This window comes from Rosa rugosa, chromosome 5, assembly GCF_958449725.1.
Source record: "Rosa rugosa chromosome 5, drRosRugo1.1, whole genome shotgun sequence".
Classification (NCBI taxonomy): domain Eukaryota; kingdom Viridiplantae; phylum Streptophyta; class Magnoliopsida; order Rosales; family Rosaceae; genus Rosa; species Rosa rugosa.
In genome coordinates this window covers 15,720,033-15,742,544 of record NC_084824.1, presented here as the reverse complement: position 1 = coordinate 15,742,544, position 22,512 = coordinate 15,720,033, and the positions used below count along the sequence as shown (strand labels likewise).

General features: G+C 40.4%; 2 protein-coding genes across 6 annotated transcripts; both read right to left on the bottom strand.

Annotated features, from left to right (window-relative positions):
- Nucleotides 1-226: 226 nt before the first annotated feature.
- LOC133712024 (uncharacterized) lies at nucleotides 227-3,343 on the bottom strand. 5 transcript variants are annotated; one of them, XM_062138104.1, is made up of 7 exons: nucleotides 2,853-3,343; nucleotides 2,657-2,717; nucleotides 1,041-1,103; nucleotides 893-940; nucleotides 736-798; nucleotides 552-617; nucleotides 227-432 (listed from the first exon to the last, which is right to left on the bottom strand). In XM_062138104.1, the coding sequence occupies exons 2-7, from the start codon at nucleotides 2,705-2,707 to the stop codon at nucleotides 412-414; spliced, it is 312 nt and encodes a 103-aa protein (XP_061994088.1). In that variant the 5' UTR covers nucleotides 2,708-2,717; nucleotides 2,853-3,343; the 3' UTR covers nucleotides 227-411. The 5 variants fall into 5 exon arrangements, with proteins under 5 accessions (XP_061994088.1, XP_061994084.1, XP_061994087.1 ...); XM_062138100.1 differs by having other exon boundaries at nucleotides 2,906-3,343; XM_062138103.1 differs by having other exon boundaries at nucleotides 3,020-3,339.
- Nucleotides 3,344-17,313: 13,970 nt separating this feature from the next.
- Nucleotides 17,314-21,460, bottom strand: LOC133712022 (putative beta-D-xylosidase). The gene is made up of 6 exons (XM_062138098.1): nucleotides 20,997-21,460; nucleotides 19,591-19,872; nucleotides 19,328-19,497; nucleotides 18,788-19,236; nucleotides 18,284-18,697; nucleotides 17,314-18,180 (listed from the first exon to the last, which is right to left on the bottom strand). The coding sequence occupies exons 1-6, from the start codon at nucleotides 21,417-21,419 to the stop codon at nucleotides 17,588-17,590; spliced, it is 2,331 nt and encodes a 776-aa protein (XP_061994082.1). The 5' UTR covers nucleotides 21,420-21,460; the 3' UTR covers nucleotides 17,314-17,587.
- Between the last annotated feature and the right edge of the window lie 1,052 nt (nucleotides 21,461-22,512).

Here is a 22,512-nt window from a genome sequence, read left to right as displayed (position 1 = left end):
CCCTTATGCTTAAACAAGGCTCTTGTAGTATGAAGTTCTTTAGTAGATCGATGAACTTCGAATGTTTCTGCCTCTTATATATTGGATTTCACTCGACAACATAACATGTCGAACGAGGTAACTTGTGTTGGATTCCTATAACACAAGTTTATGGCTTTCTTTAAATGGTTTCGGTTATGGGGATTCAGCACAAGTTGGATACACAAAGCAGAGCACAGAGAAAATGTCGGGGAGAAAAGATTACTCTTATTATTAGAGCTAATTCACACTTATTTGGAATAATGTCGGGGAGAAAAGATTACTCTTATTATTAGAGCTAATTCACACTTATTTGGGAAACATCCAGCCAATTCTAATGTATATAGAAAACTTTATCATGAACATCACTGCTCTCAACACAACAAACTACTTTCAGCTCTTCAACATCTGAATCTATGCCCCCTACGTCATAAACCAGAAGAAAAAAGAGAAGAAGAATCAGTAACCATTAAAAGAGAGATTAGTTCTATATATAAAAGCCTAGCTTTATTTAATTTCATGACTACGCTTACATGGCTATCATGACCAGATGTAGTACAAGCAGGTCTCCTTGGAGGAAGCTGCTGGTGTGGCGTTCTCTGCAAATTGTCACATTGATCGGGTTGATTACACGAATCAAAAATTACATAACTTCTATATTAATAGTTGAAAAAAAGGAGACCGAAGTATACTTAAATAATGGTTCTAATTCTGTACCTGTAGTTTTGGTTGTAAGGTCTCCACTGCTGCTGTTGATTTTGGACTCACCCCAGCACCTTGCTGTAATTCAACAAACATCAATTGAATTTCTCTAAAAGAATGTACGTAAAGGAAAAAGTATTATTTTCCTACTTTTGGTAGGGATAATTAGTACCTTGCATAGTGCCCAATCTGCTGAATCAAAGTAGGCACGTTCATGATCCTATACGTACACACAAAGAAGAAATTTATAATTTTTGTATCGCACATTTTCATGAATTCTGACATAATGTGTTTTGAAATCAATGAGCTAATTAGTTTACCTTTGAAATCAAAGGCTTCTTCTTTGGTGCTAGTCCTCCATACTTGTCAGCAGCTGTTGGTGCCTGTCATAGTTGTACCAAAAAGAGAAGGTAAATGGAAACTGATCATATATCACTGTCGTTCAAATTACGCAACTTCAGGCCTACTATACACATCAAGTTTTATGTTACATTTTAAAGTCAAAATTCAGAGATTATTAAACGGAACAGTCGTGTCATGTTGTACGTCTGATCTACTAATCATATGATAAGAGAAATTGAGTGCAACTTGTGAGAAGAATATTGATTATCATAAAAATCCGAAAATGTGACACGTCTAATCAGATCAACTCAAATTTCTTATCACAACGACGAGGTTTTAGACGTAAATACAAAATTAACACCACAATATCCCATGGGTCGATTCACGGATTTCACGGGGTATTTCCTATTTACAACACGTGTCTATGTGCTTAAATAAAAGCGGCTAGACCTGTACTCCTCTACTTTACTGTGCAGACATTAGACTGTACCTACTGCCGACATTTTCAAATAGTAAACGACGTCCATTGGTTGGAAGTCACATTCCCTGTCGTGTCAAGCCTGGCCGTAGATCTGTGGCAACAACTTTGCGCTAACACAAAGTAGGTCCCACTATTTCTCCTTCTCTATCCTATTGGATGCCCACCCAATTCTAAATTGCATTTTTTCTAGCTAACAAAAGGTAAGAAATCATAGATATTTTGGCTCACATTTAGAACTCTAGCAGATTCTTGGGTGCTTAGCAAGAATAGGCAAGACATTTCAAAGAAAGCAAGAATTAGACAAAAAAAAATAATGTTTGAATAGTTATATATATTTAAATTGTTTTGAGACTAAATTTAAGTGAATGATTCATACCTTGTGACATCATTGAGTAACAAAAAATCTATCGAAATAATCATCATTAGATATAAGTGCTTATTCATCTGGGCAACAAGTTTTATGGTATCTTAGAGAAAAGATGTATCTATTTGTTTATTCATTGACGGAAAAAGAATATTCTACATAATTACGCACATCAAAAATTCATTTAAGACTTCAACTCGATAACTTGAGAAAAAAAATTGATTAGATTGGTCATATCATGCCACGTGACAGCATCAGGTGACCAAACAATTTAGTTGAAAATTATGGCCAAATAAAAAGTTATATTAGATTCGGATATCCATCATCTTCTAACTAAATTTTCTATCTTGCGACGGAATCAAAGCTCACCCAAATATTTTCTTCACAAACGAGATCAGGAGAGTTTCTTGATACCCAAAAGAATTAACAAAAAAGAAAAATCATTGGGGTATGAAAAGGAAATGGAGGCCAAATCTAATCAACAGAAAAATCGGCCACCTACTGAATTTAATTAAAATGAAAATAAAATTGCAACTGGCAATTGTATGTGGAGCATAAGTCATGCAGTAATAGGACGGTTAGATATGCCATTAATAAAGCTCTGATACGTTTGAACCGACGCCATGGAATAGTCTACGGTGTGTTTAATTAACGTTTCCCTGTGGTTTTGAATTAGTAGTCCAAAGCCAATAAACAAACAAACAAGAAGAAGATGAATATATAAGAGTATATTAGGATTAGAATAGCACCTCATGCTGTTGAACAGAGAAATAGTCTTGGCCTCTGTTGCAATCTGACATCTTAGCTCTCCTGCAAAAGATCGATCACGATTCACCCTAATCAATCGTGGGATTCAAAGAAACTAACAGAGAAAGCAAAATGGTATACAAATCTAACACTGAAAATGAAAATAGAGAGAAAGAGAGAGAGGAAGAGAGGGCTAACAAGAACAATGCAGCAAAAACCAGAAATGAGAATGGGCACAGGAGTGAGAGTACCTCATAATTTATATAAGGGGATTCACAAGGGTGTCATAAAACCCGAGAAGGAAAAAGAAATCAAAAAAGGAAAAGGAGGCTAATAAAGAAGGATAGAAGGGATCTTAGCATTACCTCGTGGAAGAGCAAAGTGGGAGATGCAACAGAAAATCTAGGGCAAGTTGGTAAAAAAAACAAGGATCCAAAGAAAAAGGATGGACGAAGAAGAAGAATTGGGGTTGAGTGAGGGGGTGCGATAAGAATATATTTGTATTTTGGTTTTGGGGGAGATATTTACGTACATATGAATGAGAACGATAGAGAGAAGCCAAAGCCCTTCAAAAGATAAAGAACATGGTAAGTAGAGAAAAGTTGGAAGCTATATCTCCCTACAATAAACCCTATTAGATAGTGTAGTTGAGGATAGGATGAGGTTGAGGGATGGTGAACAATTTCTAATGGGGTAGGAGATTTCAAATTTAGTGATTAACCATGATTTTATTCTTAAGAAAAATAATAGTAATAATTAATAGATGGACTATTGGGCTTGTTTTGTTGACACATCACAGTCGGTTGGTCCATGCCAAACACACCAGGGAATTATCATACATGAAAATCATGTACTTACCGACAACCCATTCTTCTCTTGTATCAGATTCTCTGTTCATTTTTTGTTGTTGAACAATTATTATGTAAGTGGAATCATGTTTATACAGATTGTGTTTGTTCTGTGTTACCAAAATTATAGATTCTTTTTTCTTGGTCTTAACAAAATTATTATATACATATGTATGTGTCTTTGTAATGTTGACCAAAAAACTCTATTGGTAAATGTATATTTCCACTATATCGACTCCCATTCATTAGTCACTTAATGTGATTATACGCATTCTAAATAAATGGGATTAAGCACTAGACAATTTAGGGGCGGAAAGCATATATAATTTGACCTAACAATGGAGCAAGAGCTGCTTAAGGAGATCCCTTTTGTATGGTTTAATAAGATGGAAATTCAAAATGTGACGAATACCTTCTCTTATATTTATTATTGGATTAAATTCAGTTTACCCCCCCTGAGGTTTGGGGTAACTTCATGTTAGTCCATGTGGTTTCAATTTAATCAGAAACATCCTTGAATTTTCCAATTTCAATCAGCGTCCAAATTGGACGTTAACTGCTGACGTGGACCCAAACTTAAGGGTTAAATTACACTTGTAACCCTAGGCTTAAAAATCAACTTCACCTTCTTCTTCCTCGGTTCTTCCTCCCCAATTTTGTTTCTGCTCCAAAAAAGTCACAATTTGTGTGCTTCATTTGCTCAATTTTATCTCTAGTTTCAAAATTTATGTCTGGGTCTGATCATTGATTGATGCCCAATTTGGTCTGAGGCCTCAACTTTGTGTTTCATTGCTTAAGTTTTCTGCTTGTAGTCTCTAAATTTCCATCTCCCCGAAAACTACCAAAGCTTCCTCACTCCTCCCATTCTGGTCAAGCCCAACAATCATGGAAGTCCACAAAATGGCATTCTTCCCAGACATCACCTCAAACAACTTCTTAGCATCTTCCACTCTTCCATAGATAAAACATCCATGAATCATCAATTCAAAAAAAAAAAAAAAAAAAAAAAAAAAATCAATGATTGGAGTTCCACCCAGTCACATCCCTTGCGGATATTTTCTGAAACAAGCACTCTGCCATCTCAACTTCACCAAACTACAAGTACCCATTCATCATCGTCGTCCATGACACGACACTCTTTTCAGGCATTCCATCAAACAACTCCTTAGCCTTACCCAAATCCCCACAATCCAAACACTTTTTTGATCTTCGCATTCCAAGAGACCACATCTCTCTCAGCACTAGCTCATGATAATCTCCATAGGATTCAAACAACCAGTAATGAAATTTGAGACTGAAATGAGTCTAGACAGACGAGATCTTACCCTAGGTTTCTCCGGGTATAAGAGAGAGTGAATATGTTGATTTTGGGTTTCTCGGCCTGCGTTAATAGAGGGGACTTCTCCTTCGTGACGGCGCCACCATCAGTCTCTGATGTTGACGATGACTCGCGCGTGATTACGTTCTACCATCATCAATTGTCTCATCACTCATCCCAATTTGGAGTCAGGTTGGTCGGAGTAGGGGGTGGAGGTAGGGGTGGGTCGTCGGGTTTGGAGAGGAGAGGAGGGGAGTGGAGTGGAGAGGGATGACGGGTCGTAGAGAGCTTGTTAGGTTCCTTGGAGCTGCCCACCGGAGCTGAGAGAGAGAAGGGGAAGAGGATCAGAGAAGATGAGAGGGTTCAGAAAGAGGGTTTCAGAGAAGAGAGAAGAAATGACCATTTTAGCCCTTATAGTTGGCTCATTATCGGAGTTAACGTCTAATTTAGACGGAGCACAGTGAAATTGGACACGGCTGACTGTAATCAGAAAGCTCAGGGGTGTTTCTGATTAAATTGAGACTACAGAGACTAACATGAAGTTACCCCCAAACCTCAGAAGGGTAAACATAATTTAATCCTTCATTATTTAACTTGTAATTGTTTTAGGGAATTGATATTTGAAAGAGAAATTGTTGTGCTTTCATTGATAATAAGGTTATCTTTATATAGAGGATTACAAGCATAGAGATAGAGTTGTACATGGAAACATAATCGTACATTGATTGGATATCTACTAAAATTTTCCGAGATTATCTCTAATACAAACCCTATTACAACTAGAGCAAGTAACCTAGAGTTTAGGCCAGACACATATTCTGGATTTACTTGAACACTCCCCCTTATGTCGTCCAAACGTGGTGCTCTTCTGGTTGCCACATTAAAAACCTTGCCAAGTAACAAAAACCCTGTGGGACAAAAATAACCTCGGTCGAAGAGAAAAAAGATCACAACACACCCTTCACGTTTCGAGATCAACATGTAGACATCTCTCCTTGATGACTACGATCATGAGAGTTCGGATAACTTCTGCAAACCAATGCTTGCAACATGTTTCTCGAACGTGGATTTAGGCAATGACTTAGTAAACAAGTCTGCCACATTGTCCTCAAATCGAACCTGGTTCATCTTGATCTTGAGGAGCTTCTGTTGTTGCTGATTGTAGAAGAACTTAGGCGATATATGTTTGGTGTTGTCGCCTTTGATGTAGCTTTGCTTCATTTGTTCAATGCAAGCAGCATGTAACAACCCTCACCCAGATTATTAGGGAATAATTTGGTCTCATCTTGTTATTGAAAACATATGAAAGCAAACCAAATGATCAAATCTTACAAGCACATTGACCTTACTGAGGGCACAATAATTTTAACTATATATGTCGATCTCACGGAACACTTGACAAGTGGAGTCATTAACAATATCACATAGCTACAATCGGTATGCTAATTGACTTGATTAATCAAAACCTATCTATGGTCGTGCTATGTTGCTTATGGGCGATCTCAAGAAAGAGTCGTGACAACTACTGCAAAAGAAGATAGTTAGATAGAGAATAGAGAGATTTCTCAAGACGGTTCTAGAGAGACCGAGAGAGATGGGGATGCTGCCCCCAGTCTGGTTTTGGGTATTTATATGTAGATGACCTAAGATAGATGGTCTAGATCAAGCGGTGGAATGAATGGTCTAGATTGGTCCATCTTAAATTTTGATTAATTTCCATACTTTTTAATCTATTTAAAAATCATAGTATATAACCCAAGTACTCGAAAGATTCTCCTAAACTCCTACTATGAACTTGTCGTATCGTGCACTTTTATCAAGTCCTTAAAAATTGATATTTGATTTGAATTAAAACATCTTGATAATACAAGTATGCATATATGCCATTAAAAAAAAAAAGTCGGATATTACACAGCATTATCCTAATAAATGCTGGTAGGCTCACCTGTGGTAAACTTCAAACTACAATTACTTCGAACATGCGTAACTATGGATCTAAGCCATATACATTCACGAATTGCTTCTTGAAGAGTAATAATCTCTGTATAGTTCGAAGAAGTAGCGACTATGGTCTGTTTCGTAGACCTCCAAGATATTGCGGTCTTACCCATGGTGAATACATAATCAGTTTAGGAACGACCTTTGTGTGGATCAGAGAGGTACCCAGGATCAGCAAAACCTTCTAAAACACTTATGTCATTTTTGGATGAGGAGAGGGAACGCAAACCACTGTTGGTGGCGTTCATGACATATGATGGGTCTGAATCCATCGTCTCTCTATAGGGATAGAACAAGCTCATATCAATCGTACCGCTTAGGTATCGAAAGATATCTTTAACATCAGTCCAATGACGTAGCATTGGCGCAGAGCTATATCTAGCTAACAAGTTCACGGCAAAAGAGATGTCCGGTCATGTGCATTGAGCTAAGTACAATAATGTGTCTGTTGCACTTAGGTAGGGCACTTCTCCCTCTAACACATTTTCATCATCATCTTTTGGACAGAATGGATCATTCTTTGGATCAAGACTACGGACGACCATTGGATACTTGAAGGCTTAACTTTGTCAATATTGAAACGCCTAAGCATGTTTTGGGTATAAGCTGATTGATGAATCAAGATACCATCTTCACGGTGCTCAAGTTCCAAACCGAGGCAAAACCGTATTCTCCCAAGATCTTTCATCTCAAACTCGGATCTCAAGTGTTCAGCGATTTCCCTTAACTCTTTAAAAGTGCCAATTATGTTCATGTCAAAAACATAAACCGCTACTATTGCAAATCCGAAACTTGTTCTTTTTATGAACACACATGGACATAGTTCATTGTAAGGGTGGGCATAAACTGACCTGGGACTCAAAAACCGGCCGAACCAGGCCTGAAAAACTGGTCGGCGACCGAACCGCTTGCAACATACACTTAAAATGACATTCACCGAACCGCACCGAATATTTCCGAATCGGGACCGGTTTCACACTTCACACCGACCGAACTGACACCGAATTGACTGAATTATAACACAATTACCTTTTTTTTATTAACGTGTTGTCACTTTACTAGTGGGGGAGGTTTGGTTTACTATGGACCTTACTACACACAATCTTGATCACCTAATATAAACCTAATAACCCTAGCTGACAGCCACTATCTCTCTCTCTCTCTCTCTCTCGCAGCAGCAGCAGCAGCAGTAGCCTCCTCATTTTCTCTCACCCTCTCATTCCTCTTCTCTCAATTCTCTCATTCTCTCTCACAAAAATCTTCCACAACAAAAATTTTAGTCACTATTTCTGTTCATGATCTATAGGTCATCATTAAGCGAGTCAGATTTTCATCAAAATCTATTGGTAAGCTTCTATTTTGAATATGAACTAGGCTATAGATCTGGGTTTTAATTGGATGATTTTTGGGTTTGTTTTCTAAGGATTTGGATTCAAGGATTGATTATATTCATTTGCAAAGAAAATATGATCTGCACAAAGGAATATTTATGGGTTTTGTTTGACTAAGAGTTTGATTATTAGGCTATTGAGATCAGCGGTGAAGTTTTATGCTCTAATACTTTTGTATGTTTGTACCAGGATCAGTGGTTTTCACAGGTGTTATTCATCAGCAGGAGCCAAGAGATTAGAAGCTGGGAATTGAAAGTCGTCCTCCAACCTTTGATATATTTCTGTTGTTATATTTGTTTTAATGAACTATGATCCTTTGCTTCCTTTGATATGTGAAATAAGTTAATTTGTTCTTGCACAAGTTTGCCCAGATTGTTCTAAACAAACAATTACTGAAGAATTAGTGTTAATCTATTGTTGAAGTCTAAAACATAAAATTGAAGTTGGGCCTTAAATATGTTACTAAATTGGGCCTGGATATTGGACAATTGACTTAAAGAATTTTGTTAAAAAAATAATAATAATTTAAGCCCATTAAAAAAACGGTAACCGAACTGGGCTGAACCGCTATTTCGGCCCACCGAACATATCGGTACATCTCAGAAATAATCGGGCTGCGGTTTGATTTTTGGCCCAACCGAAATGGGTCGTTCGAAAACGGTTTGGGCCCAACACCGATCTGACCCGAACCGCACCCACCCCTAGTTCATTGTTAACATATCCCTTCCCAATCAAGTAGTCACTTAGACGCTTATACCACATCCGTCCGGATTGCTTCAATCCATATAATGAGCGTTTTAATCTTATTGCAAATGCGCTCCGTGGTTTAGAGCTACTTGACTTGGGTAACTGAAGTCCATTCAGAACCTTCATATAAACCTATGTATCTAGATCCCCATATAGATACGCAGTAACCACATCTATAAGCTGCATGTTCAGTTTTTCAGAAACTACCAAACTGACAAGGTAGCAGAACGTAATGACGTCCATTACGGGAGAATAGGTCTCCTCGTAATCGATTCCAGGGCGTTGTGAGAAGCCTTGCACCACAAGGCGAGCTTTGTACCTTACAATCTCATTTCTCTCATTACGCTTTACAACGAATACCCATTTATGACCAACTGGTTTGGTGTTGGGTGGTATTGGCACAACTGGCCCGAATACCTTTCTTTTCGCTAGAGAATCAAGTTCTACCTGGATCGCATCTTTCTATTTTGGCCAATCAGATCTACGTTGGCATTCATCAACGGAGCGTGGTTCGATATCATCGGTCTCAATAATCTCATGCGCTACAAAATACCCGAATACATCATCAATGATGATGGAGTTTCTTTCCCCCGTCCCATGTACACTAGTGTAATTTACAGAAATCTCTACGTTCTCAGGGATAGATTCTGACATTGAGGCGTCCCCCAATGATGTCTCTTGGACATAACCATAATCTTGAACATTCTTATGGGACGGATTTTGAGTATCAATGATCAGAGAATTTGTTTGTGCCTCATTCGCTTTCTTTCTAGGGTGAGTATCCTTCGAACCAATTAATCTACCACGCTTCCTCGAGGGATCTGGGCAGTGGCGCCATCTCCTGGTACCTCAGGAGCAGCGTTACGTCCAGTATTTGGGACGTCCATCCTTGTAGGGACATTTGCAGCAGGTATAGGTGATCTCGTCACTTTGGCAGTATCAGAAAACGCATCAGGGAGAGTATCTTCTACGTTCTGGAGTTCGATAATTCTTTGCACTTCTAGTTCAGATTATGTGATACGGGGATCAAGATGAGATATAGTGGGGACAGAGCACGACAATTCCTGTCGTTCCTACGACAATTCCTGTCGTTCATACTGAACATGTGTGTTCTTATCTTTCCCTAACAATAGGAAGACTGTCTCATCAAAGTGACAATCCAAAAATCTAGTGGTAAAGAGATTGCATGTCAAGGGTTCCAGGTAGTGGACGATAGTTGGAGCCTCATATCCAACATATGTGCCCATTCGTCCCTGTGGACCCATTTTAGTACGCTGTGGCAGCGTAATAGGGCACATAAATGGTACACCCAAAAATGCATAAGTGCGAGATATCAGGCTCGTATCTAGTCACTAGCTGTAACACAGAATAAGGTTGGGTGGCAGTGGGTCGTAGACAAATTAGCGTCACTGCGTGCAATATTGCATATCCCCAAGCGGAAACAGGGAGATTGGTGCGCATAACTAATATCCGTGTTATCATGTGTAGTCGTTTGATAATGGCTTTCGTGAGACCATTTTGGGTATGAAAATGGGGAACTGGATGCTCTACATCAATCCACCGTGACATGCAATAGTCATCGAACTTTTTCGATGTAAACTCCCCAGCATTATCAAGTCGAATTGACTTAAATAGGTGGTCTGGGTAGTGAGCCCGTAGACGGATAATCTGGGCTAGGAGTTTAGCATAAGCAGCATTTCGAGTTGAAAACAGCGCGACATGTGACCAGCGTGTCGACGCATCAACCAATACCATAAAGTATTTAAAAGGTCTGCAAGTTGGTTAAATTGGTCCACAAATATCCCCTTGGATTCTCTGTAAGAACAGAATGAGTATTTTTGGATCCTTTATGTGGGACAGTCTCGGTCCTAATTTTCCTAAGGAACAGGCTTTGCAAAACGAGCGAGGGACCTTAGTAGCAATCAATGAGGATTTTGGTTGGGCCTGAGCGTCTGAAGCACTATTCGAAGCAAAATTTGTGACTACATCACCCATCATGGCATTGGAACCATGGGAAGTGGCATCAATGGTGCCATGGCCATGGGTAACGCCATCGATGGCGTTGTCAAGGGGGAGATGAGTGGCCCTAGGCCGATAGTGGATGGCTACAGCGCCAGAGGCGACGGTCACACTAAGTCCGGGAATCAATATTTGATTCTTGCTTAATTTCGCTCGAAAGAATGGATGTCCGTGTGAAGTCTTTAGTATACGGATTATCATATCACGATCAGGATGTCCTAGTCGGTCATGCCAAAGCCAAATTTTGTCAGAATCCAAGAAATCTTCTCTTATTACATTATTGGATTCAATAGGTCGAATTGTAGTGACATAAAGTCCACTAGATTGACACATAAGCTTCTCTAAGATGCGCTTTCGTCCTCAATCATTAGAGGTAATGCAAATGAACTCTTTTCCGTTCTCAGTATGCGTTTCCATATGGAATCCTTTGGCTTTGATATCTTTAAAACTCAATAAGGTTTGATTTGCTTTTGGAGCGTATGTGATGCCCTGAAAATTCGTATTTATTTTCTGAGGATTTTCCAAAATCTAATTTGTGGTTATTGGACGGTTTCATGGCTCGTGGATGGAGCGGAAATATTTCGGGCGAATAATTATTCGAAGAATATGGTTTTAGGGGGGTTGCAAAGTTTGACTTTTTATTCGTTGGGTTTCTTCTAAAACTTTATTCACGAAAGTTGTAGAGCGCGTCTATACGAGTTCGTGGACATGCAGAACGCGTCAATCGGAGTTCGTATGAAGAAGTTATGGCCATTGGAAGAAGTTTCCATTTTGGTATAAATAAGGAATTTCCGAAAATATTCTCATAAATCCCATTTTCCATTTCCCGAAACCCTCTTCTCTCTCTCTTCTCTCTCGGCTGCACCTTCAGTATCGAAGTTATCCGTCTAACCCGACCCGGACCCGGCCGATCCTACCCGGTTTTTCCGGCGAGCTCCGACGGCGAAATCTTCCAGATCATCTCGCCTCCTTGCTCTGGTCGTCCCTCTGGTATCCTCTAGCGGCGATTTTTGGTGGTGGTGGTGCTAGAAGGCGGGAAAGTTTGAGAAATCGAACCCGATCGGTTCTCCTATCTCCGACGTCGGCGAAGCTTCAAACCAGACTTGGGGAGCTCGTAGGAGACTCCTTGATCGATCTGTGGTGGTTGTTTGGATCGATTTACGTGGAAGTTGGTTCAACTCGGATTGAACAGTGATTCACGGGTTGTGAGGTAGTTTTTGACCATTTTTACTTAGATTCTGACTTGAGGCTAGTTATGAAAGTGGTTAAACATGCTGAGGTGAACATCTTTGTTTGATGTTGGAAGTTTTGTGAAATATTGAGTTTTGGCCAGCGGCGGTGCACCACCGCCAGTGGCGGCGTTCTGGCGGCGTTCCGGCCATGTAAGGGACTGTTTCTGGTATTATATATCTTCTACTCGTCGATACGAGCGTTTCGATATATAATATGCAATTTTTGGAGTTCGTATGAATTTGTTATGATTTTTACGGTTTCATACCGGTTGATTTATTCGATCCGTGAGGATCCGAGCGTCCGATCGACTTGTGGTTTGGACATATTGATCGTGGAAGTATTTCGGAGACCTTGGGAGGTCTCGTAAGTGGTTTCGCCTCAATTGGCGTTACTTTAAGATTTTAGTTCGATTTGGGGATTCAAACTTTATTTAATTGTGATTCGTTGACTGAATCAAGGCTGTACTTCCTTAGGTGCTTGACAGAGGGCATTTTGTAAGCAGTCTAGTGGTGTGAAGACGCAGCGGGAGTTTCGAGGTGAGTAATCTCACAAGGTTCATTTACGAATGGAGTTACCATTATTGTTTTGGCGTTATTTATTTAACTGCAAACTATAGTTGATATTAGTAGGCATTCCTGAGCGAATATATATATATATATATTCTTGTGAGTGATGTGTGATGAATAATATGCATGGTTGTGTTCATATTATTGTTGAAGGCGACTTTTCAGGAAACAATATTGTGGAAAAAGATGTTTTCTATTATTTGAAAAGTAGTGAGTTTGATGTTACATTTTGAGTCAAGCGTGACTTATTTTAAATGTATTAGTCCTTGTACCAAGAGTCACAGATGGTGACCAACGGTTGATCTGAGACCAGATTGGGTCTGAAAATCATATGTCATAAATGGTGACCAATGGTTGATCTAAGACCAGATGGGGTCTGAAAATCATATGTCACAGATGGTGACAGGTCGCAGATGGTGACCAATGGTTTATCTAAGACCAGACGGGGTCTGAAAATCATATGTCACAGATGGTGACAGGTCGCAGATGGTGACCAACGGTTGATTTCAAGACCAGACGGGGTCTGAAGATCATATGTCACAGATGGTGACAAGTCGCAGATAGTGACCAAGGCAAGAAATAGGGAATCACGTAGTTGGCCGGGCGAGTGGTTACGATCAGCTAGAGCGCTAGTCTGTCTGCCATTATAGCTTATGGGGGTAACGGTCGAGCTTGCTGGAGACTCATAAGTATGTAGTTTAAAGGAGAGTTCCGAGAGTATTCTTCTTTTATTGTCTTGATGAGACTTGAATTGCTTCTTGATGGTTAAGTTAGCAAATAAAACATTGTCACAGCGGTGACTTAAGTTGTCCCTTTGGTGGAAAGGACATGGAATGTTTGAAAGAATCATGGTTGCATTGTTTCCTTAAGCTGATTTGTGTGAGTTGTTGATTGATGTTCATGAGTTATTCACATGAGATTTCACAAGCTTACCGGGTTTGTTGTGTGGCAATCTGGTGCACTATTCAATGGTGTAGGGGTTGATCCTGCAAGTCAGGGTAATCGTGGCTGAAGTTGAGGTAGCTTGTTGGCAGCAGAACGGGTAGGAAGAAAATTTTGTTGGCTTTGCCATTGTTATGACTTCCGCTATGTAGTAAGCTCTGATGAGCATTTATGTTTTATTTTGTTGTTGATAATTTAATTCGTAAGCTTATGTAATATATGACTCTGTGGGAGGGTCAATATTGACATAGTGGGTTCAAGGCATCAATATGTATGTAGTTTAAGGGGAAAAAGTTTTCAGGTACTTGGTATTAATGGTTGAACGATCACGCATGTATAATTATGGGATTATATATCAATTTTTGTTTGTGTTAAAAATCAGGAGAGTGACAGCGTAGAGAGCTTCTGCGACATTTATCAAGATCATCAAGATCCCATTTCGCAAGAGGAATTGCGCCATTCCATGTCCTTGAACTAAACCTGATGACCCAGCCATCGTCTTCATAGAGGAATATGTAGGCAACATCTCCAAGAATAATTGCCTATGGCGGAGAATGGTGTGCGTAGTGGCACTATCCGCAAGACATTGCAGTTCTCTATAATCCATTCCTAAAAGAAAAAGCTCATAATTAAAAATGAGTCATAATGAAAAGAACTCAACTTTTATTAATAAGCCAAACATAATTACATCATTATCTCTTTAATTAGAGAGAATCTAATCGAAAAAGCTAGCTAATGCAAAACAATGGTAGTTGTCTAACTTCTTTCGGTAACTCTAAAATAAATATGACCAGGTGAGTAGAGAGATATCAGTGGAGCAAAACTCGTTTAAGTACCACTTATCTTAAAACCTTCTTAGACATCACACTTACGTTGGATGAGCCTAGTTTGAAGAAAGACTAAACCATTGGCATTTACTACAAAAATAATATGGCAATTGCCTACATCTCTTGGAAAATAAAAAGACTTAATCAAAATCGCCAGTTTCTTGGCCTTTGAAGTCTTCAACCCTTAGAGCGAGATCATCATTTCGATCTTCTTTCTCCATGTAATTTGCTTCCCTTGCTTCATAATACGTCTTATAAGCGTCCAACATTCTGGGATGCCTTACAAGCTTTTACCCAATGTCCAAATGCTCTATACCGAAGACAAGCATCATTATGGTCAAGCTCCCTTGATTGAGGCGATTTAGGGGCGCGTTAAGGACGACTACTATCCTTGGTGGCGTTACCACAATAGCCGGAGGGTTGGTCTCTCTCTCTCTATCTTCACACATTGACCTCCACGGTTCCATGTATGCCTATCTTGGCGGTTCCATTCCTCTTTGGGGCAAGAATATGGACCAGAATGTCCAGAATTATCCTTACGCTTAGGGTTTCGCTCCTTGCGTCCTCCCGTAGGGGCGCGACTATAGTTAAACTTCTGAATAGGCTTGGTTTCCATGGGTCTAGAGTTATAGTTCTTCACAAGTATGTTGTCATGCTTTCCAGCTACGTTCATGGCCCCAATAAGCTCATGAAAACTTGTGATGCGTCCTGCATTGACATCAATTCGATAATTCCTTACAATCATCAATGCAGAGACGAGGAAGGTAGAAAGTGTCTTCTCGATCAACATCATATCAGTGATGTTCTTTCCATAGAACTCCATCAAAGACTTGATATGAAGGGCTTCCGAGTTGTAGTCAAGTATAGACTTGAAATCACAGAAGCGGAGGGTATGTCATCTCACTTCTAAATAAAGAAGCAGGGAGTCACGAACTTTGCCAAATCGTTGCTCGAGTTCTACCCATAGCTTTCTAGGGTCCTCTTCATTGAGGTACTCATTCTGGAGCGAGTCATTCATGTGCCTTGTCATGAGAATAATGGCTTTAGCTTGATTCGCTTCCAAAGCGGTAGCTTGCTCAACTGTGAGCACGTTCTAACTTGGCTCGAGGATCGTATTCAGAATTCCTTCAACCTTAAGATGCTGGCGCACACCACAGACCCATTTATAGTATCCTACGCCTTTTGTCTCCAGTGGAGCAAAGTTCAACTTGTTCAGGTTACTCATCCTGAAAAACAACAAAAAATTAGGGTTAGTTTCGGAGCGAAAAATGCTACCACGAAAACATATAAAATTTCTGAGCGTAGTCGCTTCCAAGAAATCCTCAGAAATCCGATTCCAAGAGGTATTGGATTAGATAGAAACAATGATGTGTTTGTGGTCGATCAAAACTTCTTAACAATCTCTAAGTTTGGAGGACTCTACAAGCTCCAAGCTTCGAGTGAGCACGAACCCCCACAGTTCGGCTTTTGGTCTCCCCTATGAAGAAGAAAGGGGGGTAGAAGAAAGGGAGGTTGCAAGTCCCCGAGAAAAGAAGAGAAAAAGTATAAAAACTTCAAAAACGGGAACTTTTAATGAAAATTTGGCAGGAAAAAATCGCCAGAGGTGGCAGGAAAAAGTTGTTGGAGGTCGCCGGAAAAAGTCACCGGTGGCCGGAGCGAGGCTAATCTATAGCTGGCGAGGCTAACGCTGTCGGCAGTGGCTGCAGGGGATATTAGCAGGTCTCGGTAGGGACTACAGGGGCTGTGCGCAGGGGTGCGCTAGGCTTATGCGAGGGCTGCTGCGCGGGGATCGGCGCTGGGACAGGATCTGTCGACAGGGGCTCAGCAGATGTGCGTGGGGGCTTCCGGCAAATGGGCGCAGGGCAGGCACAGGGGTGCGTAAGACAAGCGAGGCTAACAGAGGCCAGTCTGAGATCTTCCGATGACCGGTTCTGGTGGCTTCGCCGCCGGTTTTGGGCTCCTGGGATCTGGGGCTTAATATGTGCGGCGGTGGTTGCTAGAGTTTGAAGGCTACGAAATTAAGGTTTCAGGGTTAGGGCTTCGTGCTGATAACGTGTTATAGGGAATCGATATTTGAGAGAGAAATTATTGTGTTTTCATTGATAATAGGGGGTCTCTTTATATAGAGGATTACAAGCATACAAATAGAATTGTACATGGAAACATAATCGTACATTGATTGGATATCTACTAAGATTCTTCGAGATTATCTGTAATACAAACCCTATTACAACTAGAGCAGGTAATCGAGAGTTTGGGTCAGACACATATTTTAGATTTACTTGAACAGTAATAAAATTTTCATTCCATAAATTAATGAAGTTGTTTTGGGAAAAATTGTAATATAAGTCAGATTGTTACGAACTGCTTTCTTTACACTCACCATGTAATGCAATTCAAAATATTACGAATAGTTTCATTTAATAAATTAATGAACTTCATTGTTTTGAGACAAGTACAGCAGTCGTAGACTCGTAGTAGCATCAGACTATGGTTTTTTTGGCATCATCATTAATAAAGTTGCAGAACGTACTATAAAAGAACCCACCGCGTGAAGTAACAGATAAGTATGTCCCGACTCCCGACTACTCTACACATGCTTGAACCCTATCAAACACACAGCAAAACCAAAAAAATGAAATGAGAACACAAAGCAATAAAATCAAACCAATTCAATGGCATGAGACTATACATCACTGCCCTAAAACCATAAATTAGACTTGAAACTATACTTTGGTACAGCTTTCTTCAAATGAAGAACACAAAACAATTTCAATGCAAGTGGTGATGATTCAATTTTTTTCTTTCCCTCGAAATGATACAACATTAATTCAATCGTGAAAAGTATTCTGAATAACTCAAAAGGAGTATTTATTTCAAACCTTGCTGAACACTATGATCTTGTGTCGTCTTTCCTTCACCAGTATAGTGGACTTTTCCACCTTGATATGGGAAAAGGAAGACTCCTAGGAACTAGTTAATACTATGATATAATAATGGGTGTGACTATCAAATTTCTTTTCTTTTGGTTTGATAGTTCCTGATTAAGATCTAATGTCTCCTAAATTGGCTTCAATGGAGATGTGATGCTCCAAATCTCCAATCTGAAGCTTATGTTCACCAATCGGAATTCTTCGAATCCCAAACTGGTCAACAACACTGAGGTGCTTGCAAACATGAACATCAACCTTGACCCGTTTCTGAGACCCGGCCAGAATATGGACCTTGTGAAAGCCCACTAATTGCTTGTTCGCGGCCCATTTCCCCAAAGGCGGGCTCGAGAACACTAGAAGAGTGTGAGTTCCATCCCTAGCTCCGGTGTTTTTAATATCAACATGAACAGGAAGTGAGAGCGAATTGCAATTTGTGTGGCTGACTCTAACAGCACTGCTTAGCATGGTTGAGTTTGTGGTGGCACTTAGACTTGTGAGGCGCACCGAAACCAATGTGGGAACTTGGGCTAGTGAGTGGGCAAAGGTGGTGTAGCTTAAGCCGAGACCGAAGGGAAATACCACGGGACCTTTGTAGAACCGGTACGTCCTACCGGGGTAGCCTCTGGCGGGACGCATGGCCATGTTTGTCATGGGCACTTTGGATACATAGTCTTGGGGGTACCATGTCATCGGTAGCTTCCCACCTACACAAACAAAACATTAGCTGCTTAATAGTTGTTGAATTTAGTCTAAAAGTTTTGGTCATTTTCAATGTCCCAAAAAAGAGGATAAAGAAAGATGTAGTACCTGGATTGGTAGTCCCAAACAGAACATCAGCAATTGCAGTTCCTCCTGCTTGACCAGGATATCCAACCCAAATTATGGCTCCAATTTTTGGGTCATTCTTCGCAAACGACACATCAATTGGGCCACCAGACATCAAGACCAATATGGTTGGGCCTCTAGAGGCCCGAGCCACTCTCGACACGAGCTCCTGTTGATGTCCCGGCAAGAGCAGCCCGGTCCTGTCCCGGAATTCCGCTTCAATAGATTGGTCGAGGCCCATCACTAAGACGGTAGCATCAGCCTGCCGGGCTGCAGCCTCAGCTGCCCCAAATAGTTGGTTACCAGTGCAAGCAACATCGGTGCACCCTTGTTGATGAATGGTCTTTGTGTACCTCCCAATTCCTTGCAGGGGAGTTGTGTAGCCACATGCAACACCTACATACAATTACAACAATATAGGGTATGGTAAAAATCATTCTTAAAATATTACCAATAGGATCATTTTACCAATTTTATTATACTTACCAGCATAATTTCCTATCATCGTGACGGTAACATCCGAGTTTGGCCCAATTACCGCTATGGTACGGTAACGCACAGTCGAGAGAGGCAGCGAATGCCGATTGTTTTGAAGCAGGACAATCCCTTGCCTAGCGGCCTCAAGTGCCAACTGTTGGTGGGCCGGGGTGCAAACATCTCTTGGGCCCAAGTTTCCATATTGTTGGGCCGATGGTTCGCCATCGAACATCCCGAGTCTCATTTGGACCGTAAGAGTGTTTGCTAGCGCATAGTTCACGTCGATCTCTTGTAGCAGGCCGGACTTTATAGCGCCCTCCGTATGGATTGCGAGAAACGGCCCACAGTCCAGATCCAAACCCGCTTTGATCGAGTCCGCCGCCGCTTCTTCCGGTGTCTTGGTGTAATGTTGCTCATCATACAAGACTCCCACCGAGTCACAGTCGGAGACTATGTACCTGAAATTGGATCCATAACCAAAAAGTCAGGAAAAAAAAATTACAAATACAAAGACACTATAGCAATAGGTAGCTGAAATGAATCACTCACCCATTGAGTTTCCATTGGCCACGGATTGTGTTCTTTAGGAGATCAGGGTCAGCACAAGTAGGCTTTCCATTGACTTGGTTGTATGAGCACATGACACTAGCAACCTTTCCTTCTAACACACAGCCTCTAAATGGCACGTCATATGTGTCTGCCAAGTCCTGCTTGCTAACCTGCAAAAATAAAAATAAAAACGTCGCACGTTATGTTATGTTATGAAAGTGTCAATTCACTTAATAACGTGAGTGTAATTCATAATCTTTTACCCTGGCATTGAAGTGGAAGCGATCGACGCCATTCCAATTGTCAAGATCATAGGCCGTGTAATGCTTACAACATGCCGCAACCTTAAGCCGGTTTCCAGCTCCATCACCTTGGAGACCCTTGACATAGCTAGCAGCATACTTAGCAGCCAAAACCGGGTCTTCCCCAGGAGTCTCTTGCCCTCTTCCCCATCGCGGGTCACGGAATATGTTCACGTTAGGGCTCCAATATGTCAAACCAGCCTGGCCGCCATTGTACATTGCTCTTGCTTCATCAGACACCACCTGCAACAATAACATTCAGTTAAAAACAATTCACCTTGGATAAAAGTTTGCTAGCATATTCTCGTAACTTAATTGGCTTTCACGTTTTCCGTCTTTGATGAAAGAAAGTTGGCAGCTTTCTTGGAACATTTTTGAAATGGTTTAGAGTGGTCCAATATTTTGGTAAGCTGTGATAACGGCCTAATTAATGGGCATGTAATATATAGAAAGTATGAATTAATGCGTCCCAATAATATGAGAGGTTTACGGGGTCCGAAGGAAATTTTGCACCAAATCAATTGCAACTTGTTGCACCTATCAATAATCATCGACATTTTGGTCTCTTTGGCAACTAAAAAATTAAGGTGAAGTATGGTGATTAAGAAGGATATTATTAGTAACTTTTTTCGGTGGGATTATTGTTATGACTTAACATTCATGTTCATTATGTGTTTTGGAAAGAAAAGCCAAGCACCAACAATCCCAATAATTGCCTAGCTACGTCATTTATTTTGTTGTTACATCGATCATGGTTTTGAGGACAAGCCGAATCTAGCTTTACTAGTCAATTGTCACTTGATTTCTCTCCTCTCCAAATCATGATAACTAAGTAACTAACAATAGTGCAATTTAGGTAGTTCACGCAATTTCCATTGGTTTTATCGGGTTCGTGATAAAAGCTAGCCATGCAAAAATTGTCACTTTAATCTACCCGATTGGTTTAAAACTAAAATATAAACAGGTATAACAATACGTCCAAAAAAACAGATATATTGTTCACATGTGTGCCACATAGGAATCATACCCTAATAAGTCCAAAATAATGGTCAATCTGTTAAAAGTAATTTTTCCTTTTCTTCCTTTTGTTTTCCAACTATAATTATTGAATAGAAAACTATGGGTAAAGCCGAAAGGTCATGTATTCTGGCTCTCAATCTGTTATGGTACCTATACTAATTTATAGAACAGTGTAAGATAACAAAACTGGAATGTGAATATATAGTATTCCGACTTTCAGTTTGCCATTTGGCAATAAAAGGACAGGCAAATTATCTGTGTGCTAGGGCCAAAAAAAAAAAAAAAAACCAATTAATAGCAAGTGCTAAAACAATAAAAAAGAAGACTCGAAATGAAAATGGTATCACCTGACCGATTTCTTGCCACAGTGATTGATTGAAGGAAGCGGCGGTGGTGATGACTTGAGGGAAGCTAGTGGCGCCCGGAAATGCCCCACCAAACTTAGTCCCGGGGCCCACATTAGAGACGCCGTGAAGCGCCTCCGACCACCACTCGTACCCCTGAATGCCGAGCCTCGGCACAGCTATGGCATTGTTCACCAGCAGCCTAATCTTCTCCTGCAATGTCAGCCGTCCGATCAGGTCCTGAACCCTCATGTGGACCGGCACCCTCGTCCTGCAGAACTTGAACCCTCTCGTTAACGGGTTCCGGGGGTCACATGCAAAGGGTGGACGCGCATGTACCAGATTAAACGTGCTGCAGAGCAACAATGCTGATACACAGAGAACAAGAGCAAGAAGGGAAAGCTTATTATTGTAACCAGAAGCCATGCTTGTTTTTCTTTCTGGGTTTTGTGTGGATAGATGAGAGCTCGGTGTGTGTTATATATAGAAGAAGGTTGCGTTTAGAGGATGGTTATTACAATGTTAGAGAGAGAAAGAGAGAGAGGTTGAACATGATTGAGTCTCCACGTAGAGTGATGTTAACTTTGAAGCTAACCAAAACAGAGCAATGAGAGGGGAATGAAAAGGAAAACAGAAAGATAGAGAGCAAGTGGTGGATGAGTGTGTCAGTGTAACACGCAGTTGGCACTGGGTGGTCACTTTGGCTAAGAGAGAGCTATAGTAGCTGTAAAATAAATAAACTATATCGGCCATAACCCTCTTAGCAAAATGGAAATAAGGATAAAAAAGATTGTTGATCACGGACCAGAGAATCTCTCCCTCTCTTTTTTCGTTTTGTTAGGTATTTATACAATAAGGGTACGTGTGCTCTACTTCTCTGTCACATAAGTGGGAAAAAGCTGGTTTTGATAAGAGAAAAAACAAAAAACTACATGGTTTAACCATATTCCCCAATTCCAGATCTCAGCAAAATCAGATATAAGCCCCAGATTTTGTTGCCAAATGAAAGGAGGTTTTGGTTACTGACAAAAAGTTCGTTTGTGAAAGCTTATAGTTTTTGTCGTCAGTATTGGATACAGATCAGTTTAGGTTAAATTTACTGGTTAGTTTTACAGAAGAATTCAGCAGGTTTATTTATGCTCGTGACTTCACTATAGAAGCAGAAGGAAAGTCAATCCCGTGAAGTTTCCACGGAAGCAATTGTCTTCTTTCATAGGGTTACTTTGTGCTTGTGATCTAGTTGCATGGCTTCTGGGTAATATATGCTTCTTGTTGATTAGGAAATGAATTATGTTTCATTATATGTGTATTCTCAATGCATGTGGGATAAGTGAAGCTGAAAACTAATCCAAACTCTATAGTGACTAGGGAATGATTCGTATTATAGTCAAGGATTAGGGGTCCATGAGAAGGAGGGGGTAGGAAATCAAATATTTCTTTTGTCTATGTTAAAAATTATGTCATAGCTAGTCTTGGATAGAAGAGCTCGTGTGGTGAGTGGCGGAAATAAAAATTTGTT